The 14,561-nt window shown below is 39.1% G+C and overlaps 1 protein-coding gene across 17 annotated transcripts in view; it reads left to right on the top strand.

Annotated features, from left to right (window-relative positions):
• The window catches only part of NCOR1 (nuclear receptor corepressor 1), a 184,940-nt gene that overhangs the window by 140,872 nt on the left and 29,507 nt on the right, over positions 1–14,561 (top strand). For 15 of the 17 annotated variants that reach the window (XM_075561014.1, XM_075561029.1, XM_075561026.1 and 12 more), the window contains 9 exons: positions 938–1,106; positions 2,402–2,542; positions 6,781–6,864; positions 7,235–7,491; positions 7,807–8,167; positions 10,083–10,310; positions 11,360–11,569; positions 12,025–12,174; positions 13,981–14,112. In XM_075561014.1, coding sequence (XP_075417129.1) covers positions 938–1,106; positions 2,402–2,542; positions 6,781–6,864; positions 7,235–7,491; positions 7,807–8,167; positions 10,083–10,310; positions 11,360–11,569; positions 12,025–12,174; positions 13,981–14,112 — 1,732 coding nt within the window. The remainder of the gene's footprint in view (positions 1–937; positions 1,107–2,401; positions 2,543–6,780; positions 6,865–7,234; positions 7,492–7,806; positions 8,168–10,082; positions 10,311–11,359; positions 11,570–12,024; positions 12,175–13,980; positions 14,113–14,561) is intronic. The other 2 variants (XM_075561027.1, XM_075561016.1) reach the window with 1 other exon arrangement.

Here is a 14,561-nt window from a genome sequence, read left to right as displayed (position 1 = left end):
TTCAAAGGAAGGGTTCCTGCTTGGAGAAGAGGGAACAGAACCATGGTCATTAGTAACTCAGAAGACTACTGGCCGTGGCAGCTGGGTGATGTGTCACAATTTGAGTCAGTGTCCCGAGCAAGAGGCATCCTTAGATTTTCTTTTTCTCCTCTATTGATGGCCAAAGGTCTAACTGAGAGACACTTCTTTCCTTCTCATCACACTACGAGAGAAGGTTGTGCTAGTTTATATTTAAAACTTTATCATGTTTTGTTTTTATTTAAAACTATATGAAGGTTTTATTTGCATGATTTTAGATATTTTCTTTTTAGTTTATTTTCTTTTTAAAAGTAGTTTTATTGACATAATTCCCATGTCAATAATATCATAATATATCATAATAGCTCAATCATATAAAAAAGAGTTGTATAATCATTACTACAATCAGCTCCAGACCATTTTCTTCCTCCTTTGACTCATTGCTACTAAATTCCCATTTCACTGCAGCCTCCCATCCCTGACTCCTGTAAGCTACTGTTGCAGTCACTGTCTGTATAGACACGCCCATCCTGGTCTCATACACTGCAAAACATAAGAAAAACTAAGGGGGGAACCAACAACTATAACAAAATAAACCTCAGCTAATTTGTTTTCCGAGTGTTGAATTAACTTTAATAAGAACTTCTCCTTTAAAATGTGAAGCAAAGCTGATTTAGCTAACATATCTATCACCATTTCAAGATGTTTTATGTGACAGAGTTCAATGACAGAGGTATAGGATTTATTTATGTATTTTTAAGCCTAGTATCTGATTTCTTCTCATGTACTGAGACTCTCTTCTTTGAAGGTATGGATTTATCTGGTGGTTCTCAGTGTATTAGGTTAAATTCTCTGAAGTCTTTCCATTTCCTCTAAGCTTGAGTGACTTCTCCGGTGCTTGCGTTTCATTTGATGGCAGGGTACTCCTGCTCTGTCCCAGGCTGGCATGCCAAGTGAAGCCTTGGTAAAGGGATCCATCACTAGAATGCCTATTGAAGAGAGCAGCCCTGAGAAAGGCAGAGAGGAAGCTGCGTCTAAAGGCCATGTTATTTATGAAGGCAAAAGTGGACACATTTTATCATATGATAGTAAGTACTGCATGTATATCTTCTCTAAAACATAGATTCCAGTTCTCCCACATACTTGCGTTGGAGGGTGTGGACTTAAACCTTTCCTGAGCCCAGATACCGTCTCTGTAAAACCAGGTACACAAAGTACCTGATGCAAAGTGCATACTGATTTTCATGTTTCCTTTTGTCCTTTTTGTTTTAACACTTCTAGCATCTTTTAAGCAGACTTTATAAATAAAATGGAGTTAATGATATTACATGGCTCATGAAATTTCTGTGAAAATTAACTGACATGGTTAGTGCAGGTTAATATAGTGTGGAGCCCATAACATGACTACTCTACCGGTCAGTTGGGTTTAGGAAGAACCTCTTTGTTGAACTAAAGCACTTTAAAGGGCTTCAAATTTTATGAATTAAAATGAGGGAGTGGATAAAAAATAAAATCTTGGAAAGAATATTGGACTTAAATTTTTCTTCAGCAAATCTATTTTAATATATGTCTTTATGAAGCATCTTATATATGTTAAGTAATATTTTCCAGTAACATTTTTTTATAAGAATGGTTTAGGCATTAGTACGACCTAGTGTGAGAAGGCATTAGTATAGCCAAGCTACTCTGCAGGAGAAAGACAGGACTTTCTACTGCCACAAAGCGTTACAGGCTCAAAAGAAAGAAAGAAAAGCAGCCTAAGACTCTCACAGGGGCAATTCTACCCAGTCCTGTAGGATCACTATGAGTCAACTCATTGTCAGTGAGTTGTTGTTTTGCCTATCTGAACCTTAAGTGTTAGGTTTTCCTTTCCACCATTCTCATAGCATGTTAAATATTTAGTTTTATAGTCCTTATTGTACTATATAGTAATTGGCTATTGAGTTCCCAGACCAAACAAAACCCTCAAACAAATTAGCCACCATCTTAGGCCAATTCTGACTCATAGTGACTCTATAGAGCAGGGAAACCCCTGTGGATTTGTTTCACCTCTGCAAAGCTACTGGTTATTTCACACTGCTGATCTTGAGGTGAGCAGTCTAGTTCGTAACCTTATGCCACCAGGTTTTTTATCCTCTAGTATTAGGTAACTTCACTGAAGGCAGCATCTACTGACTTTGCGACTCTTACCTGCAAGGGTAAGCAGGAAGTACTCACTACATATATTCAAGTGAATGAAAGCAGTGCTGTGCCTATTGTGTCCTCAGATGTGTACTGTAGATTTTAAAAGAATGTTATTTTAACAAAATAGACTGACATTAACATTATTATATAATATAGCTTTGTGCTTTCCTTGAGCTGTTCTTGTTTCTATATTCTACAGATATTAAGAATGCTCGAGAAGGAACTAGGAGTCCAAGGACAGCTCATGAAATCAGTTTAAAGCGAAGCTATGACTCTGTGGAAGGGCCTATAAAACAAGGAATGGCAATGAGGGAATCTCCTGTGTCAGCTCCTTTAGAAGGTAAAATGTTCTTTCTAGAACACTATTCAGATAACTTTAAATTTGCATCTTAGTTTACATTGATGAATTGAGTTGAATTCAACCTCTGTGGCATTTAGACATGAAATGCATATAAACATAGTATATGATATCTAAATTTGTATTTCTTTTTTATTTAAGTTTTATTAGGGGCTCATACAACTCTTATCCATACATACATCATTTGTATAAAGCACATTTGTACATTCTTTGCCCTCATCATTCTCAAAACATTTGCTCTCCACTTAAGCCCCTGTTATTAGCTCCTCATTTTTTCCCTCCCTCCCTGCTCCCCCTCCTTCATGAACCCTTGACAATTTATAAATTATCATTTTGTTATATCTTGCCCTGTCCAACGTCTCCCTTCGCCCACTTTTCTGTTGTCCGTCCCCCAGGGAGGAGGTCACATGTACATCCTTGTAATCAGTTCCCACTTTCCAACCCACTCTCCCTCCACCGTCCCAACATCGCTACTCTCGGCACTGGTCCTGAAGGAATCCATCCGCCCTGGATTCCCTGTGTTTCCAGTTCCTATCTGTACCAGTGTACATTCTCTGGTCTAGCCAGATTTGTAAGGTAAAATTGGGATCATGATAGTGGAGGGAGGAAGCATTTAGGAACTAGAGGAGAGTTGCATGTTTCATTGTTGCTACACTGCACCTTGACTGGCTCATCATCTCCCCATGACCCTTCTGTAAGGGTATGTCCAGTTGCCTACAGATGGGTCTTGGGTCCCCAATCTGCATCACCCCTCATTCACAATGATTTAATTTTTTGTTCTTTGATGCCTGATACCTGATCCCTTAGACACCTCATGATCACACAGGCTGGTGTGCTTCTTCCATGTGGGCTTTGTTGCTTCTCCGCTAGATGGCCGCTTGTTTACCTTCAAGCCTTTAAGAACCTAGACCCTATTTTTTTTTAAGTTTATTATATTAGAATTCAAATTTTATTATTAGAAATAATATTTTTATTTATTTTATTTTTAAAATATTTTTATTTTTTTAACATTTTATTAGGGGCTCATACAACTCTTATCACAATCCATACATATACATACATCAATTGTATAAAGCACATCCGTACATTCTTTACCCTAAAATCATTTTCAAAGCATTTGCTCTCCATGTAAGCCCTTTGCATCAGGTCCTCCTTTTTGTTTTCCCCTCCCTCCCCGCTCCCCCCGCCCTCATGACCCTATTTCTTTTGATAGCGGGCACCATCAGCTTTCTTCATCATTTTTACTTTCCACCCACTTTGTCTTCAGCCATCGTATCAGGGAGGTGAGCACACAACAACATGATTTTTTGTTCTTTGATGCCTGATAACTGATCCCTTTGACACCTCGTGATCACCCAGACTAATGTGCTTCGTCCATGTGGGCTTAGTTACTTCTCAACTAGATGGCCGCTTGTTTGGCTTCAAGCCATTAAGACTCTAGAAGCTGTATCTTTTGATAATGGGGCACCATCAGCTTTCTTCACATTTGCTTACGCACCCATTTGTTTTCAGCGATCATGTTGGGAAGGTGAGCATCATGGAATGCCAGTTTAATAGAACAAAGTGTTCTTGCATTGAGGGAGTAATTGAGTGGAGTAGGGAACCAGTGGAAAGGTCTGAGGGGCCGGCCCTACTCCCAACTACATGCATAGCTGGCCCTGCCACCAGAAGAGTTTATTTCAAAGGACAGCACTGAAGCTGCAGCTCTGGGAGAGGGACATATGTGATGGGAGCACACGGTATAAAGGAGGAGGAAGAGAGAGTGGAACATGTCCTGGCCCACCTAGCCTTGACAACAATATTCCCGCTCAGATCAACCAATCCACAGAGAAGACCATATGGCCAGCCCCACTATGAGACACGACACCTCTCAATGACACATAGTCCTACAAGGGACAACACTGGAGATACAGTATGGGAATTGTACTCGTTCTGATCCCTCCACACCGAGGCAAAACACTAAGGGCGCGCAACAGAACAGCAAGGGGAACAGAGCAACGAAGTCCCCAGGGAATACCAAAAATAGACTTTGAGGCCAGGGCTTGGTATCCCATCAGACTAGACTGGAAAACACTCCTAAAGATCAACAAACAGTCCTTGAACTAACTACAGGCTTTTATTTTTTGTTGTTGTTTTGTGTGTGTGTCTGGCTTTTTGTTGTTTCATTTTCTTTTGTTGCTTTGCTTTGCTGCCTTGTTTTTGTGCGTGTTATTATCTCCGCAGGTCTGTCTAAATAAGATAGGCTGGAGGAGAAAACAACGGGACCAACAGTTCCAGGGAAGATAGGAGAGGGGAAGGTGGGGGGAAAAGGAAGTGGTGTTAACAAGCCCAGGGACAAGGGAAAAACAAGTGATCCAAATCGGTGGTGAGGAGGGTTTGGTAGGGCTTGATCAAGGGTAATGTAACTGAGAAGAATTAGTGAAACCCAAAAGAAGGCTGAGCATGATAGTGGGACAAGAGGAAAATAAAAGGAAATAGAGGAAAGAGGTAGGAGGCAAAGGGTATTTATAGAGGTCTAAATAAAGGCATGTACATATGTAAATATATATATGAGGATGGGGAAATAGATCTATGTGCATATATTTATAAGTTTAGTATTAAGTAAATTTGTATTTCTACTAATGTAAAGTTATATTTAGATCTAAACTATAAATCAAGTGTCACATGACAGCCGTGGAAAGTAAACATAAAACATAATTGGTTTTATTACAAATTACTGTTGGAGTGCTCATTTTGAAAGCTCATTATTTTTAGAGTATGCATATTTAAGTGAGTGTAAAATTCAGAAAACTTTTTATTGTGAGGCAGATAAATGGTGCAGAAGAAAGAGCAAAGGCATGTTTTTTTTACTCCTTTGTGAATTAAAAGCTTGTACCTTCTTTGCAAGAGGATTAAAGGTAGTTCCTCAGATGTGTGCTTTGGTGCTGATCAGATGATACACATTCAGCAAATTACAGCTATTTTTGTTGTTGTTGTTAATGATGACTCATGTGCCTTAAGTCATAACCTGCCCCAACGGTTTAATTTTAATCTCAATGAAATAATGAATGTAGAGCAAGGACTTCTTCTCAAAAGTCCTATGATGGATATTCTATTTAAAAACAAGAATACATTTTTAAAAACTAACTTCCTATTTCTTCAGGATAAATGTGTTTATTCTCTACCTTTGGTTCAGATTTATAGACTATAATGTTAAAGCTCTTAAATGGTTGTTTGTAGCTCATGTATTTTAGCTCTTTTAACGCTGTCAAAATTTCATACTCTTCCGTTTCTGACCTCTCTTTAACGACAGCATTTATAAGGAACATTCGGGTTTTAGATTTTGTGTTGAGAATGTCTCTCTTTCCTTTTTGACTTGTTTTCCTGATATTTTCTTTTTATAGTTTATATCCTTTTGATCTTTGTTCATCTTCATAGCCATTTTCTATTTAGACAAACGTTTTTAAAGGTGTGTATAATGCCATGTTGTGTACCTCCTACTTTGTTTTCCATGGTTTTCTTCTGTGACTATTTTCACAAATTTACTTTCCCAGTAGAAAAAGTACTTCAAAAATACACACACTTTAGAAGGAGAAAAGTTTAGGGATCAGAGTAGGAGGTAGCATGCTTGTCTGGTTGAGACTAGATGAACCCCTGAAACTCTTATCCTGAGAGAGAATCTTCAAACCTCAGACCCTAAACCACAACTAGCCACTGAAGTTGTCATTGAGCCAGGAAACAAGTTTGGCCTATTCAGTGACATACGCCTGCCTTAAGCATTGTGCTCTTTAATGAATTGTCTATATGAATATAATCAGTGTCACTAGATTATGCAAGCAGAAATGAAATGATTTATCTTTTGCTGCATATAGTTTCACTAAAATAATAATAAAAGAAAATGCTAGGAGAAATAAGGCAGATAAAAAACATATATAGAAGTCTTGGTGGCATAATGGTTACACAAAAGTCTGCTAACTGCAAGGTTGCCAGTTCCAACCCTTCAGCTACTCAGCTGGAGAGAGATATGACTCTTTGCTCTTATAAAGAATAACAGACTCAAACAAACAAACAAATGAACGAAAATAGCAGACTGGGAAAGCCAGAGGGGCAGTTCTTTACCCTATGAGTTGGAATCAACTCGATGACAGTGGGTTTGGCTTTTTTTGGATGAAGGCAGTATTAAGTATATCAAAGCTGACAGAAATATTATGTACATATGGATTGCTTTCTTATTTCAAAAGGGTTGATATGCCGAGCATTGCCTCGTGGGAGCCCTCATTCCGATCTCAAGGAGAGGACTGTGCTGTCTGGCTCCATCATGCAAGGTAACTTTTCTGTTCATTTGGATGATTTGATCATCGTTACCTTATTGGCAGAGTAGTTAGAGATTAGTTTGAAATTCTTAAAGCCTGGAAATAGTAACTGCTTTTGACTTGAAATATTAACTGTTGGACTCTTGATTATATTTTTACTGTCTCTTAGCTACATTGTTTATTGGAAGATGATTGTGGCCTGATATTTTAATATATGGTTGTCTTCATGATCTGAAAGCCATTGATTGTGATGAATAAACCACCTTACAAAATATAATGACTGAGGAATACTATTTGACGATCTCAAAAAGAAAAGTGATGAAGGACTGCCAGATGCCAACATATTATTTTTAATTAATATATTTCTGGTTTCTCTCTCAAGGCACACCAAGAGCAACAACAGAAAGCTTTGAAGATGGCCTTAAATATCCCAAGCAGATTAAGAGGGAGAGCCCTCCCATACGAGCATTTGAAGGTGCAATTACCAAAGGAAAACCGTATGATGGGATTACCACCATCAAAGAAATGGGGCGTTCCATTCATGAGATTCCACGGCAAGATATTCTAACTCAGGACAGCAGAAAGACTCCGGAAGTGACCCAGAGCACACGGCCAATAATTGAGGGTTCCATCTCCCAGGTAACTAGTTTGTGGACCCCTTTTTTGGTTTTAGCAACTCCATTTCAGTCTGGGATGTATATGCAGCCTTTTGGAAAGTGTGACATAATTATAAAGTGTTCTTATGATGCCTTAGTTTTTCTTGATTCTGTAATGTGGAGTATAAAATGTGGTTAAGTATGCAACTTGGATCAGTGGACTTTCAGATTTAAACAGCCATACATGCAATACAGACCACTACACCAAAGTGTAGCCATCATGAGCCAAGAAGACACCTGAGATGGAAAACGTCTGGATGGCTTGGTCTGCCTCTGATGTATGTTTCTCTCCCTCTAGGGAACTCCAATAAAGTTTGACAGCAGCTCAGGTCAACCTGCCATCAAACACAATGTCAAATCCTTAATCACAGGACCTGGCAAACTCCCCCGTGGAATGCCTCCACTGGAAATTGTGCCTGAGAGCATAAAAGCGACAGAGCGGGGAAAATATGAGGATGTGAAAGCAGGCGAGCCAGTGCGTTCCCGGCACACGTCGGTGGTAAGCTCCGGCCCTTCCGTTCTTAGGTCAACACTTCATGACGCTCCCAAAGCACAACTGAGCCCGGGCATTTATGATGACACCAGTGCCCGAAGGACACCCGTGAGTTATCCAAACACCATGTCAAGAGGTTCACCCATGATGAGTAGAACCGCCGATGGTATGTTCATTTTCTTGCTTTGTCTGCTCACTTGTATTGAATTTTTTTCTTCTGTAAACTCAGATAAAAGAATCCCATTGCCTTCAAACTTATTCCAAGTCTGCAGATATTTACAGAATCAGACTATCCTTTTTTCTCTCATAGAGCAGCTCGTGGGTTTGAACCTCTCACCTTTTTATTAGCAGCCCAAGGCTTAACTTTCTGCACTCACAGTTGTGATAGGAAGTTGTTCCACTCATCAAGTTGGCTCCGACTTATAGTCAGTCACCCCATGCACAAAAGAACTAAACATTGCTCGGTTGTGGGCCGTGTTCACAATACCTGTTGGAGCTCATTGTTGCAGCCCTTGCATTAGTATCACATTAATCATTTTAAATTATCATAAGATCTTCAGGCTGTGCTTCATGCTTGAACTATGCAAGGATACATATGAAGAAAACGAATAATTTTAGGTAAAATATCTCATATTTAAATCAAGTGTTAACTATAATGGAGTACAGATATGCTTTAGAATGACCATGGTGATTTTCAGCTAATAAAACAAGATCTTAGCCTCTTTTGACAGCTGTTTCTTTAGTGGTCTCGTAGTTCAAAGTTTAGACTCTAAAGCTAAACTGCTTGGGCTTGAATGAGTTATCTATGCTTACTCATGCTTCCTGAACTTGGACTAGTTATATAACTTTTTTGGTGCCATAGGTTCCTAAGCTATAAAGTGGTAATGTAATATTAAAACCAGTTGTCATCACGTTGATTCTGACTTACAGTGCTTATAGGGCTCCTTACGCTGTAAATCTTTACAGGAACAGAGATCCTCAGCTTTCTATATTTAGGATCTACCTAGTGTTTAGTATCTAGGAAGGCCTAAATAAATCTGCATGATGTTATTGTTATCATATAACATAATACTTCTGCGTGGTTTATGCTGCTGGCAGTTACACCCGTCATGTAAGAGGCGTTAATTTTTACCCGGTCCATGGAACAATCTGAGTTCTTTATAGATGTATCCACTTAACCATTTTTATTGTATTGCAATACATATATATTGAGAACTTATGGGCTGTTCGTGGCATGGGTTATAAAAGTGACAAGATTTTTGGGGAAATTGGGGGAGAGGAATAGATCAGAGGAAGGATAAAAATGAAATACATGATCAATCCAGCCCCTTTGGCTCCAGTGGTTTAAGGAGAAGAACTATCCTGCAGAGTGGAAGGGCAGTCAATATCATAGAAAATCGGCTTGGCAGATGTAATGAAACAACATGAAACTCAAAAAGTAGATGAGTTTTGATTGTGGTAAATTTGATATTATCAAAATATTAATTAAGTCCTTACAACAATTATGGTGTGAATGTATGGTATATCACTGATTTATACACTATAAGGTGATAAAATGGTTAATTACTGTTATGTATATTTTAATTTAAAATATTAATAAGGTATTGATCAGTAATTGTTTAGATATGATAAGCATCAGCAGAATAGTTTTACTACTATGAGTGTCATTGTTTAGAAAAGGACTTGGCAGGGGGAAGTTTGGCATTAGGGAAGTGATGAGAAGACCATTGAGGAATTAGAGGCAAGCACAAAGGAAAGGAAATATTAGTGTAACTTCATGACTTATACACAGCAAGATAATGGGTAGTACAACTAACCAGAGAAAATTAAGAGTTGCTACATATGAGACGAAAACACTTGAGCACAGATGAAAAAGTGCCAATAGTCCAAAGGGTAGCGGTTCTCTAACTCTCAAAAGCTATTTTTAGTCCTCGCGTTTGCATATTTTGCAAGCTCGAATGGTAAATGTTTGGTGGAAAAGACTAAACTATCATATCAATATCTGAGTGCTTGAGAAGTGGACAGATGTTATACCTCGCACACTTACTTAAAAATGTGTGATATTGGCTCTTTTTTTCCAGTTACAATTTCTTCTAGCAAGTCTACCAATCATGAAAGAAAAACTACACTTACCCCCACCCAAAGGGAAAGTGTACCAGCCAAGTCTCCAGTTCCTGGGGTGGACCCTGTGGTGAGCCACAGCCCATTTGATCCCCATCCCAGGGGAAGCACAGCAGGAGAGGTCTATCGGAGCCATCTGCCCACTCACCTGGACCCGGCAATGCCATTCCACAGGGCTCTGGATCCTGGTACGCGCAGTGTGTGGACCATTTATGGCAACAAAGTAGGGTTTTTGGAAACTTTCTGCCAAAGCGTGCAGCATGCAGGAATTTGCATATATCATTAATATGCAGCTCAGCGAATTTTCACAAACAACATTGCCATGTTACCAGCACTTAATTCAAGAAACAAAATGTTAATAGTAACCTATATTTGGAAATGTCTCTTATCTGACAGTATTAGTTAAGCTGATGAAAAAGTTAACTTGAAGAATTGTTTTTAGAGAATACAGGCATATTTCAAGCATTTTAATGTTTAGTATTACTATTTATTTACCAGTAGATAGTTAAATGAATTACTTAAGAACAAGGTTTTCTTCAGAATGTAGGTCCAATGATTAAACATCATCTTTGCCTTAGTATAAACTATAGTTATAAGGCATTAAATATGTTCAGGCTTATTTTTAATCAGTGGACCAAAATTATACCTATACTTTAAATTGGATTCTAGGCATAGTAAACTAATTTTTCATTGGCAGAGGGGCACTAATTTTTTTCTGCAAGGGGGTGATCAGTCAAATAAATTTGGGAGCCTATTATATAGACTAATTATTATCACTACCAGCAATGTGAAGTTAAAAATGTTTTCTTTGTCACATTTATTTCCATTTGGTTTTATTAATTGATAAGTGCTGGCAAAAAATCATGAATGTTTCAGATGAAAATCTATGAAAATTTCATGGTAAAGATTGAAGGTGAAATTATTTTTATGATTTTTTTTAAGCTGTTGCTCCACTGGTAAAAAATGCTAATAACCGTATTTTGTTCAGTTTCTCCTTCCTCCTTTCCACTGTACCTCAGACATTAAAATTTACATAGTCGGGTTGCGGATAGGCCATGGTCTAAAATTAATTATACCTCAATCCCTACTCTTCCTTGCCTTTCTCAGTCCCCATGCTAAATGAATGTACACATAAGCGCTGTAGATGGGGTCTTCTCATCTCTTTTGAAGGGTAACATTTAGCAGATGAATTTCATGTGTCCTAACCTAAATGTCATTTTCTCATTCTCTGAATCAGCAGCTGCTGCTTACCTGTTTCAGAGACAGCTCTCACCAACTCCAGGCTACCCAAGTCAGTATCAGCTTTATGCCATGGAGAACACAAGACAGACAATCTTAAATGATTACATTACCTCACAGCAGATGCAAGTTAACTTGCGCCCAGATGTAGCCAGGGGACTCTCCCCAAGGGAGCAGCAATTGGGTCTTCCTTACCCAGCAACAAGAGGTGTGTCTTTATAGATCATGGATTCCATAGGATTTACTATGTGTCCCTTGTGTTTCTCAGGCATTATATTTAAGTTGAGTGAATGTTGGAAAGAAATAAAAGGTCATTTCATTCTCTATAACATTTATTTTTTAAAACAAGTAATAGTGTTTTGAGATTGAGCATTTGGGCAAAGTATGCCAGGCATTTGAAATAATTGTTCTTACCAGTTTGCTGTCTCTTTAATCTGTCTATACATTTAAATAACTAGTATGGGGCACAGTATTTAATATCCTTCTCTAAATATAAAGATCTTGCAAAGTAATGATGATCTTAACATTTTTGTGTATATTGTATGTAAATCAATATTTGCATGTTATAGAGATAAGACAAAACCAAAACACTAATTATAATTCTGTGTTTTTAGAATAACACGTAAATTTAACGTATTTTTATTATATATGTCTTTTGAATAGGAATCATTGACCTGACGAATATGCCTCCAACAATTTTAGTGCCTCATCCAGGAGGAACAAGTACTCCTCCCATGGACAGAATCACCTATATTCCTGGTACACAGATTACGTTCCCTCCAAGACCATACAACTCTGCTTCAATGTCTCCAGGTAAGAGTGCGTTCACAAATGTCTGTGATATGACCAGTAATTGCAACATAGTCTCTAAGGTCTATTAGTTAGTTTGTCCCCTAAAGGCTGTTCCCATTAAGTTGCTGATTTTACCTGAGCATTTAGTAATCATTCCTATGTACCATCTGCCACTAAATCCCCTAGAAATATTTTAAAAGTGTAGGTTATGTTCCAGTTGTCGTTATCTATCCACTTGTCATAGATCCCAAGTTTGGAGCTTCTTGAAAATTTTTAGTCTCAAGAATGCAAAACCCCAAGTGATCCAAATTGGTGGTAAGGTGGGTGTGGGAGACCTGGTAGGGCATGATCAAGAGTAATATAACAAAGAGGAATTGCTGAAACCCTGGTGGGGACAGAGCATGATAGTGGGACAGGAGGGAAAGTCAAGGGAAATAGGAAAAGAACTGGGAGGCACAGGGCATTTATAGAGGAAAGACATGTGCATGAGGATGGGGAAATAGATCTGTGTGCATATATTTATAGGTTTAGTATTACGGTAGCAGGACATTGGACCTCCACTCAAGTACTCCCTCAATGCAAGAGTACTTTTTTCTATTAAGTTGGCATTCTATGATGCTCACCTTCCCGACATGATCACTGAAGACAAAGCAGGTGCATAAACAAATGTGAAGAAAGCTGATGGCGCCTGTCTATCAAAAGATATAGTGTCTGGGGTCTTAAAAGCTTGAAGGTAAACAAGTGGCCATCTAGCTCAGAAGCAACAAAGCCCACATGGAAGAAGCACACCAGCCTGTGTGATCGAGTGGTCCCGAAGGGATCAGTTACCAGGCATCAAAGAACAAAAAATCATATCATTGTGTGCTCACCTCCATGATAGACAAATGGGTACATAAGCAAATGTGGCGAAAAAAGCTGATGGTGCCTGTCTACCAAAAGTTATAGCGTCTGGGGTCTTAAAGGTTTGAAGGTAAACAAGCGGCCATCTAGCTCAGAAGCAAAAAAGCCCACATGGGAAAAGCACACCAGCCTGTGCGATCATGAGTGTCAAAGGGATCAGGTATCAGGCACCATCAGAACAAAAAATTTTACCATAGTTAATGAGAGGGGGCATGCGGAGTGGAGACCCAAAGCTCATTTGTAGGCCACTGGAGATCCCCTTGCTGAGGGGTCTCAGGGAGGAGACGAGCCAGTCAGGGTACAATGTAGCAACAATGAAACATATAACTTTCCTCTAGTTCCTAAATGCTTCCTCCCCCCTCCACTATCATGATCCAAATTCTACTTTGCAAATCTGGCCAGACCAGAGGTTGTACACTGGTACAAATAGGAACTGGAAACACAGGGAATCCAGGGCAGATGATACCTTCAGGACCAGTGGTGAGAGTGGCGATACTGGGAGGGAGAGCGGGTTGGAAAGAGGGAAGCGATTACAAGGATCTAGATGTGACCTCCTCCCTGGGAGACAGACAACAGAAAAGTGGGTGAGGGGAGACATCGGACAGGGCAAGATATGACAAAATAATAATTTATAATTTATCAAGGGTTCATGAGGGAGTGGGGAGTGGGGAGGGAGGGGAAAAATGAGGACCTGATGTCAGGGGCTTAAGTGGAGACAAATGTTTTGAGAATGATGAGGTCAATGAATGTACAAATGTGCTTTACACAATTGATGTATGCATGGATTGTGATAAGAGTTGTATGAGCCCCTAATAAAATGATTAAAAAAAAGAATGTAAAAACCTGAAAATTTTTAGTCTCTAAAAAATGTAAAACCTGATAGATTGATGCTGTTGTCTTTAAGATACAGATTTGTGTGTTTTGTAGGTCACCCAACACACCTTGCAGCAGCTGCAAGTGCTGAACGAGAGCGTGAACGAGAGCGAGAGAAGGAGAGGGAGAGGGAGCGAGAGCGAGAACGAATTGCTGCAGTTTCTTCAGACCTCTACCTTCGGTCAGGTTAGAGAAATGGCTTTATTCTTGTATTCTAGAAATATTTCTTAGTATTCTTGTATGAATGGCTATTGTGCTGAGTGTGTGAGCTGTGTGTCAAGCCAGAGTCAGGCCTCAGCACACAGACCATGTATGGTACAACAGTCTACTCACAGGCAGTCTTAACACTTGCAGATAACTCCTACATCAACATTTTTAAGCTCTGCTTCTCTCCTGTCAGATTTCTATATATGATTATTTGAACATGGTAAAAAGTTTGATTTATTTGGAAGAAGCAATTAAAAAGGCCAAAAAGAGATTGCCAAAGGGCGGGATGTGGGAAAGGTTGTAAGTCATCCTTGGAGGTAGAGATGTTACAGGGAGCAGAGGTAATAATGGTCAGTCAGGTGGAGGTTGACTTGGGGGCTCAGAGCAAAACAGTAATCACAGTCTCATAGATAAATCCTTTGAAATCG

The sequence above is a fragment of the Tenrec ecaudatus genome, chromosome 10 (genome assembly GCF_050624435.1).
Source record: "Tenrec ecaudatus isolate mTenEca1 chromosome 10, mTenEca1.hap1, whole genome shotgun sequence".
Lineage (NCBI taxonomy): Eukaryota > Metazoa > Chordata > Mammalia > Afrosoricida > Tenrecidae > Tenrec > Tenrec ecaudatus.
This window is presented reverse-complemented; position numbering and strand designations above follow the sequence as displayed.